The 19,806-nt window shown below is 43.1% G+C and overlaps 4 protein-coding genes across 4 annotated transcripts in view; 2 read left to right on the forward strand and 2 right to left on the reverse strand.

The window, feature by feature from the left end:
* Window positions 1–47: 47 nt before the first annotated feature.
* On the reverse strand, window positions 48–4,359 carry nfatc2ip (nuclear factor of activated T cells 2 interacting protein). Its single transcript, XM_076142730.1, has 9 exons — window positions 4,224–4,359; window positions 3,502–3,603; window positions 2,176–2,236; window positions 1,977–2,091; window positions 1,728–1,808; window positions 1,173–1,446; window positions 933–1,077; window positions 722–852; window positions 48–620 (listed from the first exon to the last, which is right to left on the reverse strand). Exons 2-9 carry the CDS (start codon window positions 3,601–3,603, stop codon window positions 459–461), a joined length of 1,071 nt encoding a protein of 356 aa, XP_075998845.1. The 5' UTR covers window positions 4,224–4,359; the 3' UTR covers window positions 48–458.
* Window positions 4,360–4,593: 234 nt separating this feature from the next.
* Window positions 4,594–8,513, reverse strand: sgf29 (SAGA complex associated factor 29). Its single transcript, XM_076142734.1, has 11 exons — window positions 8,420–8,513; window positions 8,228–8,291; window positions 7,471–7,544; window positions 7,299–7,374; window positions 7,113–7,185; window positions 6,799–6,863; window positions 6,502–6,631; window positions 5,757–5,903; window positions 5,632–5,667; window positions 5,359–5,521; window positions 4,594–5,217 (listed from the first exon to the last, which is right to left on the reverse strand). Exons 3-11 carry the CDS (start codon window positions 7,534–7,536, stop codon window positions 5,101–5,103), a joined length of 873 nt encoding a protein of 290 aa, XP_075998849.1. The 5' UTR covers window positions 7,537–7,544; window positions 8,228–8,291; window positions 8,420–8,513; the 3' UTR covers window positions 4,594–5,100.
* The window catches only part of doc2a (double C2-like domains, alpha), a 62,597-nt gene continuing 48,158 nt past the window's right edge, over window positions 5,368–19,806 (forward strand). Inside the window, exons 1-2 of the mRNA XM_076142739.1 lie at window positions 5,368–5,524; window positions 12,811–12,822. The gene's annotated coding sequence lies outside the window, so the exon portion shown is untranslated. The remainder of the gene's footprint in view (window positions 5,525–12,810; window positions 12,823–19,806) is intronic.
* Window positions 12,040–13,580, forward strand: nupr1b (nuclear protein 1b). The gene is made up of 3 exons (XM_076142742.1): window positions 12,040–12,305; window positions 12,457–12,595; window positions 13,259–13,580. The coding sequence occupies exons 1-2, from the start codon at window positions 12,209–12,211 to the stop codon at window positions 12,582–12,584; spliced, it is 225 nt and encodes a 74-aa protein (XP_075998857.1). The 5' UTR covers window positions 12,040–12,208; the 3' UTR covers window positions 12,585–12,595; window positions 13,259–13,580.

Consider the following 19,806-nt stretch of genomic DNA (forward strand, 5'->3'; position numbering starts at 1 on the left):
GACCTCAATGAATACCAAAGTACTGTTTATTTGATTTTAATACTGTTTATTCCAAAAAAAGCACAGAAAAACACATCCAGTCCAGATGAAATGTTCAGCTTTGTGACATCGTGACTGCATAAAGTGCCAATATCAACCTGAGATACTGAACAAGAAGGAAATCACACATTTAAAAACAAACAAACGTGTCAATTGCATTTCAGTTCAGGTCATTTTCAGTTTGGGAGATAAAAAAAAAAGTTGGTCGAACAGCCCATTTTGTAATCTAAATCATAAAACAATGACTGTGTGAGCAAGTGTGATGGTGTAATTTATAGTAGAATGAAACAAAGAAGAAAGATGAGCAGTGAGTTTCTCAAACGGTCGAGGTGTGTCACGTTGCGTCACAGCAGAGGTTTGGAGAAGTTGCATGTTGAATTCTTTAATTATTGTGTTTTCTGTGAAGTGGAGAAGAAGCTTCAAGTCCAGACTTCGATGACATCACCGTCCTCCATGTCCAGCTGGGAAGGCGTCTGGTTGTGTGTGACTTTGGCGCCGTCAAAATGAAATCGCGCTTTGCCGCGGGCGCCCTTAGGCATCCTGGACAGATACTGGGAGAGGATGGAGCCCAGGGGTGCGTCCTGGCAGACGCACACACACACACACACACACACACAGATTAAAAGGTTAGTTTGTGTCCTGCAGCACGGACATGAACCTCGTGATGAAATGTGATACAAACTTTGTGTAGGGAGAGTTCCTGAGTCGAGCCTCTGTCTTTCCCCTGCAGACGCACGGTGATGATGTTGCTGTCTCGGTTGTTGTTGTCTGTGGCGGTTGCTAGTTCATCATCTGCTGCACCGACAACACAATCTACAACAAACAAAAATCAAGTCTCGTCTCTCTTCTTTTACTTCCTGTTTAGGAGTCAAACGTTTATCTGCGTGACGCACCGATGAAGTCAGCGATGCCGAGGCCGAGCTCGCTGGCTGTTTGGTGAGTGGGAAGCTCGATTTCTCTCCTTAGCAGCAAGATGCTAGCCGGCGGGACTTTCAGCTTGATGGACAGCTGATCCACGACCTCACTTAAAGGTGCTGACTGAAGGAAGAAATCGTATTTGTGCATTTAGATAAAAAGGGGTCAACACCAAAAGATGGACGCTTGTGCTTTACATGCGAAGGCTTTGTACGTACGGACAGCACAGGGATCTTGTGGACAACTGTTCGGCAGCGAATCTTGAGCGGGATTTCCCGGACAGTCAGCGGGCTTTCCCCTCCGGACGAGGACACGTCCACATCCACCGGCCCCGAGGCCGGAGTCACGATAATCAAATCGTCATCATCATCATCATCATCAAGCTTTAACGGTGAGGAGCGGAGGCGTCTGCAGTTTCTGGCTCCCTTCGCCTTGGACTCAGGAGACGGAGTCAGCATGGACCTCGCTGCTCCCAGCTGCTTGTTGATCTTCCTGATGGAGAAACACGTGTGGCGACAAATGATTCATCTGACGGTGAATAAAGAATTGAAGTCGACCTTTGTCTTTTGTGTCGTCTGAACACCTCCAGTAGCTGCCAAGGACAAACAACGATACAATGCAGAATAACTGATTACAAGAGTCACAGAGGTGGGAGTCAGGTGAGGTCACAGAGCTGTAACTCAGCACACTCAGCTAGAGCCTTTCTAAGATGGAATCTGGTGCGGGCCAAACAGCAAATTTCCAACTAAAGCCCAACGTGGCTCCACACTCACTGGATCATCCTGCTGGCCTTTCTGGACACTTTCTTGGGCGGACTCGCTGTTGGAGGAGGTGGAGACGGGGAGCGAATGTCTCTGAAACACAGGGAGAGAGAGAAAGTGAATCAGGGGACAGAATGAGGAGGATTCTGGTGTAATCAGAGTATGATCTTAGTGTCATGGTGCATGTAAACGGGTTCACAACAACCTGGGTCCCTACAGAGACTTTCTACCATCGTCTCCACATCAGCCTCTCCCACTTACGGCTGTTTGTTCCTTTCCACGCACTGTATTTCCTCTTCCGAGTCACTGCTCCCGAGGAAGACAGACGGCTGAGATGACGACGACGGCGACCACAGGAAATCATCAGCAACGTCATCTGAGCGCCGACAAGAAAACAGTTTACACTCAAGACTAAACTCGCCATCGAGTGCGAAACACGGCCGAGACTTCAGCTTCGTACCTGCGTTCTGCTTTGCTGCCAGCACGGCGGCGGTCGGCTTCAACTGCAAACACATGTTGACCTGAAGAAAGACAGGAAAAAGGGACTGAGACTACAGAACAATTCAAATTTTGATTGATAATTTCTGAGCCTGAGATAGAAATTAAACTAAAGGGCGTACATAGGGTCAATTTTTCTGAATCCAGATTGCCCAAAATGTATACAGACGTGGAGGACAAATGTAACAGATGTTCGAAGCCTCACTGTAACCTAAGCCACGTGTTCTTTCTCTGCCCCATGCTCCACAACTACTGGTCCAGTTACTTCAACACATTGTCTACCATATTGGGATTGCAAGTTCAACCCTCCCCTCATATTGCCATCTTCAGCACACCATATGATTCACTCCAATTTATCACCTCACAAAAGGAAATGGTCATGTTCACCTCTCTGCTTGCTAGACGCCGCCTACTGCTGCATTAAAAATCCCCTACCCCTCCCTCTATTTCTCAATGGCTGAAGGATGCAATGTATTTTCTTAAACTCGAGAAAAGCAAGTACACTACGAGGGGCCACACTGATAAGTTCTATCAGAGATGGCAACCATTTCTCTCTTAACTTACGGATCTACAGGCTATGCCAAACCAGTGACTGAAAACCGAACAGTTCCTTTTTTTGTTTTCTTTTTCTTTTACATCCCAGGCGGCCAGGACGGGGTTGTATGAATGCGGGGATGTGTGTCTGCAGGGTTAGGGTTTCTGGGTGGGATGTCCTTTGTTTTTTTGTTTCTCCCTTCTCTCCTCTTCTCTTTACCACAGCCTATGATGCCACTTGTACTACCCTACATTGCTGTTTGACATCATCCTGTAAAAACTGTATCCCTATGTGATCATTGCAATTTCCATCAACTTGTATTCTACCTCAGGGTCTACGTATAAAGTTTAACAACAAAAGTAATAATAATACAACCTTCCTTCTCTCACTCTTTCTCTCTCCTCTTCCCTCTCTTTCTGTATAAAAATGATCTCCAAAATATCCTATAATTGTATGCGCAATGTCATGTAAAATGTTTGCTTCAATAAAAACAAATAGCAAAAATACATATATATATATCTCTATATATATATCTATATATATCTCTATATATAGATATATATATCTATAAATATATAGAATTATATGAACTTAAATGACCCAACAGACAATTAAATACTGACATTCAGCACAAAAAAGAAAAAAAAGGAAAAAAGAAATTGATACTTTAAAAAAATGTTTTTGTTACATTTCAACTTTCAACATCTCATCCTAATTCAGTTTGAAAGATTCATTCTCAGGGAAAGTTGGTACCTTGTTGGAGTAAATAGGCACTGATGTGATCGCTGCTGGGTTGATGATGCGGCGGCGTTTGGGAGGTGGATGCACTTCTTTGACGTCGTCATTGTCAGACATCTTCGGAAAACACATTTGTGTGTAAGAATGATTATGTATTGAATTTGGGTTTTGTGTAACGTTATACTGAAAACAGCTGTGCAGAACTACAGCTAAAGGTCGATGTTTTTGTTAAGGTTATTTATCTGATTTAATTTGTTGTAAACTTACATTTATGATTTAACAGGTAATGAACCAAGTTCACCTTGTTTTGCTCTGATAATGCCCGAACATAGCTAACAGTAGCTAACAACATCAGCGTCAAAATAACGAGACATCATGACTTCGTTTTCCGGATACGCCTTCAAAATAAAACCTAAGTTGTTTGTTGTTTTTAATACGACATAACGGGGAGACCGTTTATAGTGTTTATTTAAATAACAAAGGCATAACATACAATAACAACAGAGAACACTTTCCAGCGTATTACGGTAAAAATATTACAAACTACAATTGTGAGCCGCAAACGACATTTTTTTCCATTGACGGATATACACCAGAAACCCACGTAAGCCTTCGTCAAACTTGACGCTATTCACATTCGTTTAATGCTCCAGAATAAAGTCTTTCTGTAGCTACAAACGTTATGTGATACTTTACCCTAGTCGCATACATCATCAGCATGATGTTAGGCCGCTTACCTTTGCGCGTCTTCACAATTAAAGTACTTTCAACCGGAGCAGCAGCGACACTTGGATCAAACACTCCGAGATTCTGCTGCAACCGTTTTGTCCGCGTTTTAGTGTAGCCTTCAGGGGCTGTGGGAAACGCCACTGTTGTCGCGAGGGCGATTGCACACACTGCACATTGCGTTGCACACAAGCGGTCCAGCTATGACGTTACTGAAATCCGGATCTCGGTAATTGTCTGAATTACGACGTCACATTTATGAAACTCTGTTCTATTACAAATGCAAGGATTAAGATTATAAAAAATGTCACACATGAACAGTTCAACATGACGTTACCTGAACACGTGTGAATTGATGGGGGAGAAAAAATAAAAGACGCATTTTACTTTTATATTAATTCATTTTAATTGAATCCTGATCAGTTTCAAACACAAGTTGAATGTGGAGCTCAGGCCACTCATGTTTATGTTTCTATGATCCTTTTCTATACTGGCTGCTTTTGGTTTACACATCTATGCTGTACTGTGTCACTATGTTGTGCTGCACTGTACTGAAAATAAATACAAATTAGAGTTGTAAAAAAAGTATTAGATTCTCAGGTGTAACGCATGAACTAAGCTAAATGGAATGATTGAAAGTACGAACAGATGTGTCTTAAAAGTGACCAAGCAGAAATGATGATCACCGTCATCACTGACAATTACATAATCAATCTGTCAATACAAGTACAAGAAATCAGTATAAGGAACTTCAATATCAAATACTTTACACATCTTTTGGATTTAGCAAATATTTCTATAATCTTTCTCTCATAAAAATGGAAATACAAAAGCTCTCAAATCTCCCATGTCCCTTCATCTGTCCTCTCCTCCTCTCTTCTCCTCTGATTACTTCTTCTTGTTCTCTTTGCAGGCGACTACATAGCGCTGGGCCACGTTGAGCGGGGGGGAGTACCCGTCTGCGTAGGACGTGTCCTCAAACAGCACCGAGTAATCGTCCTGCGGCTGCAAACAAACTGGGGTTAGAGGCTGCAGGAGATCAGTTTGGCTTTATTACCCCATGAAGTTCACTGCTACTGATCTAGTCCAGGCGCCCGTATGACCAAACAGAGCGCTGGGGTGTGTGTGTGAGCTGGTGAGTCTCACCCGGTGTGGCGGTGTGTGTATGAGCGCCCGGTAGAAGCATGTGGTCTGAGGGTAGAGGGCCAACACCAGCTGGTCTTTGCTGAACAGGGCCTCGGGGTCCGTCTCTGGATTGGCTTTCCACTGAGGCAGAGGGATGATGCGCCGTCTGCTCAGAGTGTGTCTCCTGATCACACACACACATACACACATTTCAGCCACGGACATTGTAAGTGGACGGTTTTGTGTGTGAGACCAGAGAAAGACAGACATGTTAAAGATGAGGTAAGAACTCACTCTTTCCCCTCTTCATCAATATCGTCCACTTCGTATCTGAAACACAAACGAGCAAAAGCAGGATTGAGTTGCTGTTCCCCGTGTTCATAGTTGGGTCAGCGCTTGAACACTGGGCCTCTTCTTACTTGTTGGTGGAATGGTTGTAGCTGACGACCTCGGCCAGGATCCACTGCTCGTCTCCGTCCACAGCTTTAACCCTTGCCGCCACCTTGTCGCCCTGCTTTGCCACATAGTCGCTGCTGGCTGGCGTCGCCCCGCACAGAGGAGGAGGACTGAAGGGTCAGAGGTCACACAGGCTGTTAGAGGAGTCCTGAATATCTAATAAAGCCTTATGTAATGTAATGATACACAATTATTTGGGATTCATTCACTAGTTTGATATTACTCTTTCAGTTTTAAGCCGTAGTGAGGCTGAACTCATGTCGTCTCTTTACATTTAGCTCACAGGAAGCCAACCCTCTTCATAAGGATCTGATTACTTTGATCTACCAATTTCCAATTTTGGTTCTTTCTCCCCTTTCCTCTCTTCTCCTCCTGTGTCTCCCCACTTTTTCTCCTGCCACAGCCCATGATGCATTTCGTAACCACTGGTTCTGTAAAAACTGCATCCATGAGATCACTGTAGTACCAACAATGATGTCATATTCAGCAAACAGCAAACCAAACAAACCTTTATTATCGCTTACAGATGTTCACAAAGTGTTGTTTCTCTTTGTGCCTTCACTCTAACTTAACTTCATGGTTCAGTCGTCATCTTTCATTCAAAGCATCCTCCAGGTGTCTGTGACTTTATTAAGCTTTAACAAGACCACACAGACGGCAATTTGAGAGATCCAGAGATTGTTCATAGATTCCTGACGGGTCACTCACCTCTCCCCTGGTTTGCCAATCCACAGAGGGAGCGTCATGGCCGACTGCTGCAGCAGCGTCATCAGGACTCCTCGTCTCATGGTCTTCCTGGGAGGATCGCTGTCGCTGTAAACGCCGGCCATCTTAGCGGCTGCAGTGCAAAATGAAAATTAAGTGTTTTTACAAGTCCAAAGCAGAAGCATCAGAATTCTCTAAAAAATTTCCCCCAAGCAACACTTTGCATGAGAAATGCCCGGTGAGAAGAGGCGGTAATGAGGCGTAACAGTGATGTCATAGGTGTGACGTATCCGCACGTACCTATTCGCCTCTCCTCCAATAACGACTTGATCTCTGCGATTTTGTCAAGAGCATGTCGTAGAATGCTGTTGAGAACAATAAGAGAAAGAGAAAGTTAAAGCATCATCATCATCATCATCACCGATCTGCTCTTCAATTGAGGCCAACAAACATGATTCTGTTTCTGAGATGCATTCAAGTCCAATGTAGCTTGCCAACTCATCAATACGTAAACATAGGTTCATAGTTTAATTTTAATATTCCCCTTGCAAAAATGGAGAACATGACCCGATTGGTTGTAGGTAGAGGAGAGGTCAGGGGTCGTGGCCTCTTACCCGCACTCTGCTTCAGCGTCTGCTTTGGCTGTGGTGTAAAGTCCTCTCAGCTTGGTCCGGTAGTATGGAGAAGCTGCAGGAGGGAAACAAACAAAACAGTTAGAAAGGAGGAAATAGAAAATGGAAAATGGTTACACAACTAGAAATGTTGTGTCTTCCTCATTAAGTGTTACTCTGGTTACTGACTTTTGTTCTCCGTCTGCATCCTTTCGTGTGTTTTATGAATGTTGAGCAGGTTGTGTTCACTGCGTGACCTCTCCTCCTGAAACACAAAACACACATCGCTCAGATGTCAGTTCACTTAGCATTGACTATATCTCCATAAGACGACGTGAAGGTGACCAGAGCTGTGACTGACCTGCGTTTGCTTGATGAGCTGATGAAGCTCCGTCAGTAACTCAGCGATCTTAGTGTCAGCTGACATGTTTGGACCTTGGAATGAAACAAGACTGGTTTGTTGTGGCATTCAGGAGTGATCAAGAGTTATATGTTGATATTTAGGCTCCTGTCTTCTAACGTAACCAAAAGCCTTGATTTGATGTGAAAACAAACATCTAAGCATGAATCAGACCTTTCCATTCTGTTCTGAACATAAAGCCCCTGAGAGTTATTATTCTGCTAAATTAAGATGTTAATATTTCCATTTCTCCTAAGTGTGTTTCAGTGCAAAGATTGCTACATAAAAACAGATGATTTCCTTTATAATCATCAATAATTTTAATACAATATCAACATAAATGGAAACTCGTGTTGTGCTTTAAACCGACAACACAAGCAGATCTAAAAAAAACCCGAAGAAACTTTACGATTCAATCATAACTAAAGTGGTGACGTAGAGTTGATGAAGGCCGAATTCAAGAGCAGATGAAACGCATGCGCAGTAGCGTTGAGTTTGCGCGTTATTCTGGTTATTTAACATAGGAAGTTTGAACAGAGAGGTTTATCAATGAGCTGCGCCCTTTGTTCCTCTGTTAGCGTAAGAGCGGCAATCGCGGTACGACAACAACCGAGATGTTATTGCGCTAAACACGCGGCCTAATTATTTGTAATTGCTTCAAAAAGCTGCAAAAAATGTGAACATTACCATTAACGACAATAAAAATAAGATTACTTACCGCTGTGGTTTGTTTGGACTTGAGTAAGTTTTTTTCTTTGCCGGATGTTAGCCAGCTTGCGTGGCTAAATGAAAACAAAACGTGTTTTCGCAGACAACAACAATGCATTAGCTTCGTATTTTTGCTTGGAGAGATATACGTTAAAATGAAAGGTTTTGTTGTTTTCGTAACATCGTTTGTAACGTTTCTTACCGTGTTAAGTGTGGTTTATTGTCCACAAGCTATATCGATGAAATTAGTTGCTATTTTTTTTTACGTTCATAGCCGTGACACCCTATTTACTGAGCATTACCGCCACCAGGTGGAGGGGAGGATGAACAGCAGGTTTACCAAAATTAAAACAGTTTCTGTTGTTTTACTGCCCTCGTGTGGAAAAAAGAAAGAATACACCAATCACGACTCCACTAGAAATATACTCACCTTTATTGCTTTATCATCATCTGTACAATGTAATTTATCATTACAATAGAATTACAGAATGTAGAATATTATGACTTACAGCTGCAGTGCAACTCTATATTTTTAAGTGTTATTGAAAGGATCTGGCCAGGCTGGGCACGATGTGGAAACTGTATCGTGATATCACGAGACCAGGCAATAGACAGACAAACATCCTGTGAATTAATGATTAACATCCGCCCCGGTATGATGACTTAGATGTCATGGGTCATGTATATGTTTATCAAGCTAAATCTTGACAACTGTTTTCCACAAAACAGCAAGTGCAGTCTGTAAATGTACACTCATGGAAGAGGAAAAGAGTCTAATCAGGAAGAATATTAAAGAACTGTGCCAATATCTTCCACATTTACTAAAATATGTATGTATATTTTTTCTTTCTGTAAAAATTATTAGTTGGCACTTTTCTATTATCTCTAATTCATCCGATCATTTACGATTGAACCGAAAACCAGAATTATCATTTTGAATTCCTCACACTTACTAATATTCTTATTGTGCCCCAGAATCCCACATGGCAGAATCCAAGCCTGAAATTCATAGGATCAGGTGCAATTTTTGATTATGACTCACGATAGCAATTCATTTAGCAGCTGTAACCTATTTTAAAATGAGGTCACATGCATGCTGAGATAAAAACCTGAGTGTGTGTGTGTTCGCATTAATGTTTAACAGTGGCCTGGTGAGAATAAGGCCATAAAGTTGGCAGACAGTGATGGATGATATCTTATCAGGCAGCAGGTCTCCGTGCTGTGTGTTCACTGAGAGCGTGAGGGAGAATTCTGAAACGTGTGTGTGTGCTGAGTGAAAATGTCTGTACGGGCACAACCAAGGACAAACTGTAACGGCCTCATGTTTCTGCAAATATTTACTCAGCAGAGTCTCATGTGAGAGAGAGAGCGGAAGAGAGAGAGAGAGAGAGACAAAAACAAGGCTAACCAGATGGAGACTGACGTGAAAATAAAGGGAAAACTCAGACAAAGCATTGTTAAATCAGAACATGATGACCTCTGAGTTTAGAAAAATGAAAGCAAGTGTTCAACAATTCTACAAAAATATTTCAAGCTGCTGTGATAAAAAAAAACCAAAACCAAACTTACAACAACAACAACAACAACAGTACTGTTAATGAGGTGTGTGTGTTTTATTCTGAGCTAACCGTAAAATATTGACCAGATAAGAGCTATTGAGTTTTGATCTGAACAGTGTTTGTCCACATCATCAGATTGTGAAGCAGGAGGCAGCGGGGAGTTTGTTTTTAAAGTATTTCTGAGTTGGCAGGTTCTGCAGTGTGGAGGCTCTGAGCGCCTCCTCGCTGGCTCCTTTCCTGGGACTGAAGGATGTGTGTGTGTGTGTGTGTGTGTGTGTGTGTGTGTGTGTGTGTTTGTGTGTGTGTGTGTGTGTGTGTGTGTGTGTGTGTGTGTGCTCTCAGCTTTTCTCCCTCTCAGCTGTCGATCTGACTCAGACGCCCTCTGCTTGCAAACATTCTCATCTCACTTCCACACAGTTTTTTATTAAAAGAATCCATCCGTCTTTGCACAGCAGATTCTGTTGTGACTGACAGTTTGCAGTGAAATGTCTCATAATGATTAATGAGACTTTACTGCTACTTTAATCTCCCCTGATAATGCTTTATGACACTCAGACAAACACTTTCTAATGACTGATTGACATATCATATGAACTATAAACACACTTGTTCTGTTCAAATCAACACTACATTTTGATATTATTTTATATCTAATTTATTAATCTAATTACTGCTACAGGTTGACTCGCATGATAGAATTACTGGATTACATGGAACTTTGCAAGCCGACATCAAATCCTTAGACTCAAACCTGAAGCCTCGCCGCAGTTTGACCAGATGGTGATGAGTTCTCTGTATTTTCAGACTTATAATTACAGAGTGAGGCAACTTCAACGGCAGACTGTGATTTGTTTGGCCTGCTGCCTTTATGACAAATGTCCGAGTCTAAAAGCTACGGGCCAGATTTTCCGTAAACATAACTGCAGTCCTGTGAATGTATAGATGAGAGATTTAACATCAGCTGCCAGCTCAGTAAGTCAGTGTGTGCGTGTGTGTGTAGAGGCACGGTGTGTATGGTGCACACGTGCGTCAGTGACCTCATTCATTCCTCACCTTTGGCTGTAACCTGCAGTAACTTAGATACCTGACCATCTTTATCCCCTTTAACCCGGCTGTGTGTGTGTGTGTGTGTGTGTGTGTGTGTGTGTGTGTGTGTGTGCGTGCATGTAAACACACACAGACTGATGAGGATTCGTAGTTAATATGAATCGATAGAACCATAAAACAACAATAAGAAACCCATTATAAGCTTTTGAAAACTGTTATGTGAATGTGGAAATGGGAGCAACTGATCTCATCCACCTTATCAACCACACACACACACACACACACACACACACACACACACACACACACACACACACACACATTCTGAGGGCAAATGGACAGATTGAGGTCATTTGGGGGAAGGCAGGGACACAGAACAGGTCAGAGTTGTGTGACTAGTGCAGCGATAACCTGAGAGAGAACATTATTAGTTTAGTCTGCAGCAGCAATGAAGGTCAGCTGACACGTGCCTGAACACAACACACAGAACACACACAACCGGCTGAAAACACTCTTATCCTACACCTACTGTATCTGTACGGTTTGAAATAGCTATAATAATAAATAAATTCACCCTGAGCTCACAGTTAGATAGTTTCCATTATGATTCACAGGTTTATGATTCATGTGTTTATGATTCACGTGTTTATGATTCATGCCACCACTCACTGGGTTGCTGCACTTTGATCACACAGATGTCATTGAGGTTATTTTTGTAAGCAGGTTTGGTGGGAAAATGTGGGACTTTCCCGTCTCCGCCGGATAAAATAAGCATCAGAAGTTTGGCTTTTTAACCAAGTGAGGTGGTTTTTTTTTGCAGTTTCATTCGATCAGACTGGAAACCATAATGTAGGTCACACCAATAACAAACAAACAAACAAAGCGAGCAAGCGTGTAGGGATCGACCACAGACCTCACAGATCTTTCCAGCTTATTTGAGATCTTTGCTTATTTTATATGCGAAGAAAACCCAAAAATTGTAAGAATGGATGATTTAGATGATTTTAGATGTTGTTGGAATCTTGGATGTTTTTCTGTGGTCGTTTCACACATAGAATGTTCCAGAAACGACTAGAAAACAAAACACACAAAAACTGATGCAACCTTAGTGCACTTTAAGAGAAGAAACCTCTGTGTATGTGTGTGTGTGTGTGTGTGAGTAAGAGAGCGTGTGTGGGCGGAGCTACTGTATGACTATAAAAGCATTGGGTGTTCTGACAGCAACAACATCTTCTTCTTGTTTTGAGACAGTTGTTTTCCCGACGAAAGAGTACTTCAAGTCCGGCTTGTTTTCTTCAGACTTCAAACGAACTTCTCCTCTTTCCGTTACTTTTTCACAGCTTGACTGCAATTTTGTTTCGGAGGAAGTTTGTGAGAGAGCAAGCATGAGTCACGTCGACGTGAAAAACATCGAACCAACATCATTTGAGGGCGAATACTACGACGAATATGAATATTACAACTTAACGGATAAATACACAGGTGAGATATGTCGTATTGTCAAATCTGTTTTTGCCTGGAGTGTTTAAATCTCCACCAGATGTCCCGTGTTTTTTTGAGCGTTTCTTACTTTGTGTTATTGTGTGATTTGTTTGCGTAAAGTCTGCGTGTTTTGTTCTATACCCTCGTACAGAAGGAGCGTCTCGTAAAGGGAGGACAAAGAAGGAGGCCAGCGACAACACCAATAGACCGAACCCCTCGGGACATGAGCGCAAAATCGTGGAAAAGTTCCAAAACAGCGAGAAGAAAGCCAAAGAGTGAACTGCACTGAGGTGACCTTTTACACTTTACAACAAAGAATGTGCACTTTATCCCCAAGAAACTTTATAGATACATACCACGTCTTAAAGCTCGCTTTCCACAGTAAAATAAGTTTTAACTCCTTAATCAACTGAACTTGAACTAAGAAAAAAACAATGTCAATATTTTCATTGCTGCTAATTGGAGCGGACTGCTGCAGACATGTCGTGCTGCGTTCAGGGTCTACAGTTTTCCTCTAGTAAACTTGACATTAGTGCGGCTGATGGACTGAAGCTCCTATGTGGCATCTTCTCCTTATTTCCACAAACTACGCACCGTTTGATACATATTTCAACTACGTACTTTTAATTACAGGACACAAATGAGAGTGAAATCAGAGCTTTCTTCTTCGTTCTTTCTTCTGGTCTCGGTACAAACAAACAGTCTGCTTCCACTCTGGAAACTCCTCCGCTTTCAAACGTGCCAAGTTTCCAGATTAGACGTTCTGTGTCGATGCTGTTTACCTTCTGCTCACATCTGCCACTGCAGAACTGCTTGTTCATTCATGCGTTGCGTAATACGAGGTTGAGTGATAAGTTGTGAGCCCAGCACATACCTAAGTCCTCTTCTCTCCATAATGAGTTTGTTGTGTTTCCCACCTAAACATTACTAGTGTGTGTTCTTGTCCCACGCAGGGCAAATCGGACGGCCTATCCTGGAAACCGACCATGGCCTCTTTGGCACCAGAACGAGACGGGCATACTGCAGGAGCACCGAGAACTCCGATCAGAGAGGAGACGAGACCACCGACACATACGAGCCCGTTTGGCGGCGCTGTTGGAGCTCGCTCCCCCCGGCTGGCCTGCACGCTGCGCGGCTTCTGTCCGCCCGTGTCGGCGCACGGACGCGGGCACATCCACGATGGTGATGGTGGCAGTTGGGTGATTTCTCAATGAGTTGACGAGATTTCAATTGATTTTAAAGTATTTTCTCATTAATAAACGTTTTAAGACTGAATCTGTTGTTTGTGTTTGTTTCCACTCGTGTGGTTCATTTGCCACGAATTGCACAAATCACAAGACTCCATTACTATTAAAATGTCTGGATGAACCCCCTGAGAAATCCAGCCTTAGTTCTTGCTCATCTTGCACGTAATATTTGGCATCATAACTGTCACATAAAAAAAGTTTTAAACAATTCTGGCGGATCCCTCAGGGTGTAATGTGCAGGTATCACCAGCAGATGGCAGCGACTGACAAACAAATCAGATCTGTGTTTTGTGAAAATATGGATTTTCTGAGCACGACGTGAAGGCACCGTTTGGATTTCCAGCCTGATCAAATTAAAATATTTTTGTAATCAATGACCTCATCTTCTCCTCCTCTAACACTCAAATTATTCACCTCCTTCCGCTCGTCCCGACTGTCTTTCTTTCTTTCCAAGCTCACTGTTGCGTTTCATCCTCCATATATATCCCTGCAAAGCTCTCCATGTTCCCTGAACTTTTAACCCTCTTTTCTCTCTAAGCTTGAGTTCTCTCAGGCCCTCAAACTTTGGCTTCATCTGCCTTTGGCAATCCAGCTCAGTGAAGTAGCTTCCACCTTTAACCTCCAGTGCTCAGTTGTCTGCCTGACTCAAAACACACAAACGGAGTTTTTTGTGTCAAAAATCCTTTATGTGATTGTGAAAGCACAATGTTTTGGTGATGAATTTTTAAAAACTAATTTGCAAGTTTGACAGGTTCACATCAAAGCTCCCAAGGAATTGCGACTAACAACACACAAAGGACGCGTTGTGTTTGACGTTTCCTGCTTTGGGAACATACTTACAAAATCTAGTCACGTAACATCTTGTTGTTTTTCTTTGTTAAATAAACTGTTTTTCAGACACAACTAAATAAGTGCTTTTGTTAATTTGGTGTAAGAAATCAAACCACAACAACAACAAAATGATCGCGCTACTGGTTTCTACATAAATTTAATCTCATGTGAATCCCATAAAAACAAATTTCACATATTTCTGCCCTCTAGATCCATGAGACACTGGGAGGAGCCGCCATCTTCTCATCATGTCTCAAATATGTCCTTCATAACCATAAAGTACTGCAGGAGGGTAAAGTACGCGTTTGATTTCGAGCTTTGAAAAGATGGACAGAAGACACGATGGTGGAAACGGTGGCACAGACACATTCTGCTTCTACTGTAAAGAATTCAAGCCAATCGGATCAGCAGTTCCTGAGTAATGTGCACACACACACGCGCGCACACACACACACACACACACACACACACACACACACACACACACACACACACACACACACACACACATACACACACACTCACTCACACACAATTCCTTTACAATACCCTTGCCCACGGAGGGGGAGACAAAAAAAAGTTCTTGCGGTTATTTGGCTCGTTTGTTCTGTAATCACGTAGTGTGTGTGTGAGTGTGTGCCAATCCTCCCTCAATGTGTTTCCTTAAACAAGTAAAGTTTATGCTTTGCAGTAATAGAACCTCACTTTTACACTTAGTGTTACGCAACTACATACTGTTGCATAACTGAGTCAAAATGCACAACTGTGCATTTATAAACAGCAGATCAGCAACATCTCACCTGTCTATTGGAGGACGAGGTCGAGGTCGCTTAAACTTTGGGCTACACTCTTGAGAAGAATTACAGAGAAAATATGATCGACTCCCTCCTCCTCCTCCTCCTCCTCCTCCTGACTGCTGCACCCTGTCCTGCCTCTACACCTCCTACCCGAGAACATTAGACAGGACTGACGACAGGGCTTCTCCTCTGCTTTGGTTGAGGTTCTAACGCAATAATAGCAGGCAGCGACGAGAAAGGAGCGAGTTCCAGCCCCTGAGGCGAGCAGAGGGAGCAGGAGACAGAAGGAAGAGGAAGAGGAGCACAGGGATCCGTGCGGGGGAGCTCAGGCAGGTACGAGGGGGCCGGATGGTGCAGAGCTTTGATGGTGAGAACTGCAGATACGCTGAGCTACATTTGAAAAAGGTGTTGTCAAATAAATTTTAGCACCTTATTTAAAAGCGAAACAATCCCTAAATACGAGCTGGTGGGCAGTTGTCACAATTACATACAACACGTGAAGTGGAACCATGACAAAGACACTCCAGGACCTAAATAGAAAATACATTTGAAATGGTTCTTATTGGCATTTTAATCCCTTTTCTTGTTGTTTGTGGTTGCAGTCTACAGCAAACTGCCTTCAGTCTCCTTCTCCCTCTCCTTCTTCCTCCTCTTTCCTTCTGTGTCTACTGTAAACGTGTTGCTGCAGACAAACTCATTAAACTTTTCTTTCCTTTTCTGTTCACTTGCTGCAACATGTTAGTTTGCAATTTACAATTATCCACTTCTCCTCTTCTCTGGTGAGGAAGCCAAACTGCTGTCTGACCAGGTGGAACCAGACTGCAGGTACAGTGCTTTCACTTCACTTTTAGTTCTCGGGTGCAGTGTTGCAAGATAGGAACTATTAAGTTTCCATCGTCTCCTATCAAGTGAAACTGCAGCCAATGTAACTCTCTCAACACTCCAGGAACCTTCTTGAAGCTACACACCCACCACTTTATGGATGTGTCACCTCAAAGGGCTGCGCTCTACAAAGGATTCAACGCTTGAATTGGAACATAGCCACCGACACATTTACACACCGACGCGAGAACATCTGATCGCTGAGTACACACGATGACACCCTGGGATTAGTGCTAAGAAGTGGCTGAGTCGTCACACTGGAGACGCTGTGCCGTGTGTAAACAGACCAGTGATGATCCATCCTACTGTATGAACAGTGCAGATGCGTGTCTATTTCTGTTTAATCCCGTTATTCCATCCCGCCCCCCCTGTGTCTGGCAGAGTGCGCCGCTGTTGGGTGAATGAAGTGCTTCTGTGAATTTCACTGCTCAACAAATAGGAAACAGAATGGTGAGAATCCTGTTTCACCTGCGGGCTTGTTGGTGTGAAAGCAGGGATCAGCGCATTACATAACCAGCTCTGCTGCGCAACTGAATCTGTGAATGCCACTATCAGCTTTACTTACACCCCCCCCATTCACACACACACACACACACACACACACACACACACACACACACACACACACACACACACACACACACACACACACTGTATATCCCATCATGCCCCTCCCTCCCTGCTGCAGTAGTGATAGCAGTGCTTTTAGAAACTCCCCATGTTGCCTAGCAACTAGTGCAGGGGACTGCCAAAAGAGACAAACCATTTGTCTCATTTCACTGTGTAATATGATGTATGAGTGTGTGCGTGTGTGGGGCTGTGTTCATATGTATGTGCAATCTCAAGTCATGAATAGAATTATTACTTATTATTACTTCATCAGCAAGTAATCAATCAATTAAATAGTTTAGGAGATGAAAGAGCGAGACAAAGCCGACATTGTTGTTGTTCAATTTTGGGGTCTGCACTTTCAATTTTTTGTAATGTGGAAAAAACACATTGATCCAACTTGCTGTGGCCCTACTGTGCACACTGAGCTAAAACAGACACTTGTAGGTAGCGCAACTTTAACCAAGGAAGGAAGGAGTTTTACACTGTTCACATATTTCTTGTTCAACTGACCTCATTCTGGCAGTCAGCATTGCATATAATGATTATTATAGTATTAAAAATACTACTTATAAAACTGAAAGACTGAATATGAAACTGAGAAAGAAAACCATGTTTGTGTCACATCTGACTCCTGTGAGGCTCAGGAGTCAGGATTTTGGAGCTCCATCATTGATAAAGTAGAACCTAAACTCTCCACTGTGAAACCATAAGGATGAGATGATTATAATATATCATGATAAAATTATATATTGTCCCCTTTAAAACAAAAGCAGTGCACTTAGAAAAACAAAAGCAGTGCACTTAGATTTACCTTGATGAAGTCACATTGAGTTGTATGAATGCATGTAAGGAGTAAAGGCTTCATGGTTTAGTTTCTCTGATGTATGTAACGAAATGTTTGATTGTTTAAATGTTTATCTTGCCTTTTTTTTTTGGCACCTTTCCTTTCCAGCACAGATTCACGCATCGCAACTCACACTTGTTATTGTTCCCTCCTGTGGAATCCTGACACAAGCTGTTGCCTTTTTCTTCATTAATGACTCATTTCAACGATTTCACTAAGCAAAGGAAATGCAAACGCACATTACCGAGGGGGGATTTAATCTGACAGTTCTTTCCTCAGGCTGTTCCAGAGGGATTCATTAGTAGGAAAGGTCTCTCTCATCAGCCAGGCCCCGTATCAGCGCTACAGCTTATTTAAACCGTTTAATCCATCCCAAAATCATTTTTACCCGCTCATGTTTGTTCTGGGAGGCCAGTCCGCCTCGCCGTGGTCCCTTCCTCGCCATGCTGCGGCTGCTGGAACGCAGTTTGGATCAATCATGGCAGACACACACTCAGGTTGGGTGTATTGGGTGAAACTCTAAGCAAGCTGTAGGTGTGAACAAGAGTGTGAATGAGCTCGTCTGTGTGTAAGTGTGTGTGCGCGCGTGTGTGTGTATGTGTGTGTGTTTAGCCCATACATTCTATCAAACACACAGCTTCAATTATGGAGTCTGTATGTCAGGAGTGTGATGGGATGTCTTGAGTGATGTTTTCATACTTCTATCAAATGGCCACAAGGGTGAGTTAGAATGTTGGGTTCAAACAGCTCTGATAACACACACTGGCTGTTGTTATAAAAGTGGAATTTGACCATGTGCATGTGTGTGTGTGTGTGTGTGTGTGTGTGTATTAGAGAGATATTGGCCTACAGGTGTTGTGTGCAGTGGCCCACAGGTCAACAAATACAGAGTGTGACATATTCTATAATACCAGTCTCACCCGCAGTGTGCTTGTGTGTGTGTGCGCGTGTGTGTGTTAGTCGAGTGTGTGTAGAGCTGCAGTGTTAAATCGTCCCTCTCTGCGTGGCAAAGAGAGCGAATGGCTGAATCAACTTAAGGTTTATTGCTTAGAATGAGGATTGAGTTTGGTTTCCATTCAGTCAGCAGAGCTCAGGGGGGGCGGAGCTTTATGAAACCAAATCAGGGATAAATCAGGGATAATGAATCATGAATCAATGAATGTTGGTATACACACACACACACACACACAAGTCTGGTTTAAGAGTGAATTTGTCTGATCAGTTGAATCTCTTCAGAAATGTAGCAATACAAAGGTAGGCGTGTGTGTGTCCATGTGGAGTGGCCCTCAGAGGTCAGTGCCTGCCCACACACATACACACACACACACACGCACACACACACACACACACAGTCAACAAATCACTTTAAAGCGGCCGAAGGAGTTTATTAATGCAGCGATGCCTCATCCTTTATGTGCTCAACATTACACATAAAGTCGTATTTATATAGGACCTGTATTACTATGGGGCCTTATTTGATTTAGACATGTCAGTGTTTTGTTTGTTTGTTTTGTGTACTGCAGTGAGGGATTCAGTACAAACAAAACAATCCTTAGCTGCCTTGGTGGCAGCTAAGGATCTGTGGATTTGTTTTTCTGGGTTTGTTTTGTCTTAAACCGATAGTAGCGTGCCGTCTTTCACTTCCAACGGCAGCTCAAAGCTCCTGTCTAATGCCTTCCAGAACAGTCTGAGCTCTGCGGGGTTCGTGCTCGCAACCTTGCTGTGGGACCGCGCGGCTGCACGCCTGAATGTTTGGATCCGGGTGAAGAGCCTCATCAGTCATGAAAGCCTCTCTCTGGCTTTCCTGCTCTAATCACCGAAGAGTAAGAAACACAAGGGAACAACATGCTGAGAACATCTACGGGTGTGTGAGCAGAGGGGAGTGTGTGTTATTTGAATCGTTTTTTAACTGTGTTTCATCAAGACGCTTAGAACTGTGGGAAAGGCGGGAAGAGCAGCTAAGGTGACGAGAGTGGAGCCCGGAAAAAAGCAGTGAACGCATCAATTTCCATCTGTTTACAGCATCGAGCCTACAGGGGGCGCTCAATCACTTTACCGCCACATTCCCTTCACGCACACCCTCACACCTTGCTCAACATTCTCTGCAAACCTAAATTAATGACGATAATGAGTCGGGTAATTGAAAGTATTATGTCATTAACCCTTACAGCCCTCAGGAAATGAGACCAAAACAAACTCATCTTTAATTTCATTTACGCCGGCACTTCCTCTGTCTTCGCTCCTCTGTCTCCCTGGAAAGCGTCTCGACCCCTCGCCTCCTTATTAAC

The sequence above is a fragment of the Genypterus blacodes genome, unplaced genomic scaffold (assembly GCF_046128005.1).
Source record: "Genypterus blacodes isolate CSIRO-AG114 ecotype Tasmania unplaced genomic scaffold, CSIRO-AGI_Gbla_v1 ptg000022l_1, whole genome shotgun sequence".
Lineage (NCBI taxonomy): Eukaryota > Metazoa > Chordata > Actinopteri > Ophidiiformes > Ophidiidae > Genypterus > Genypterus blacodes.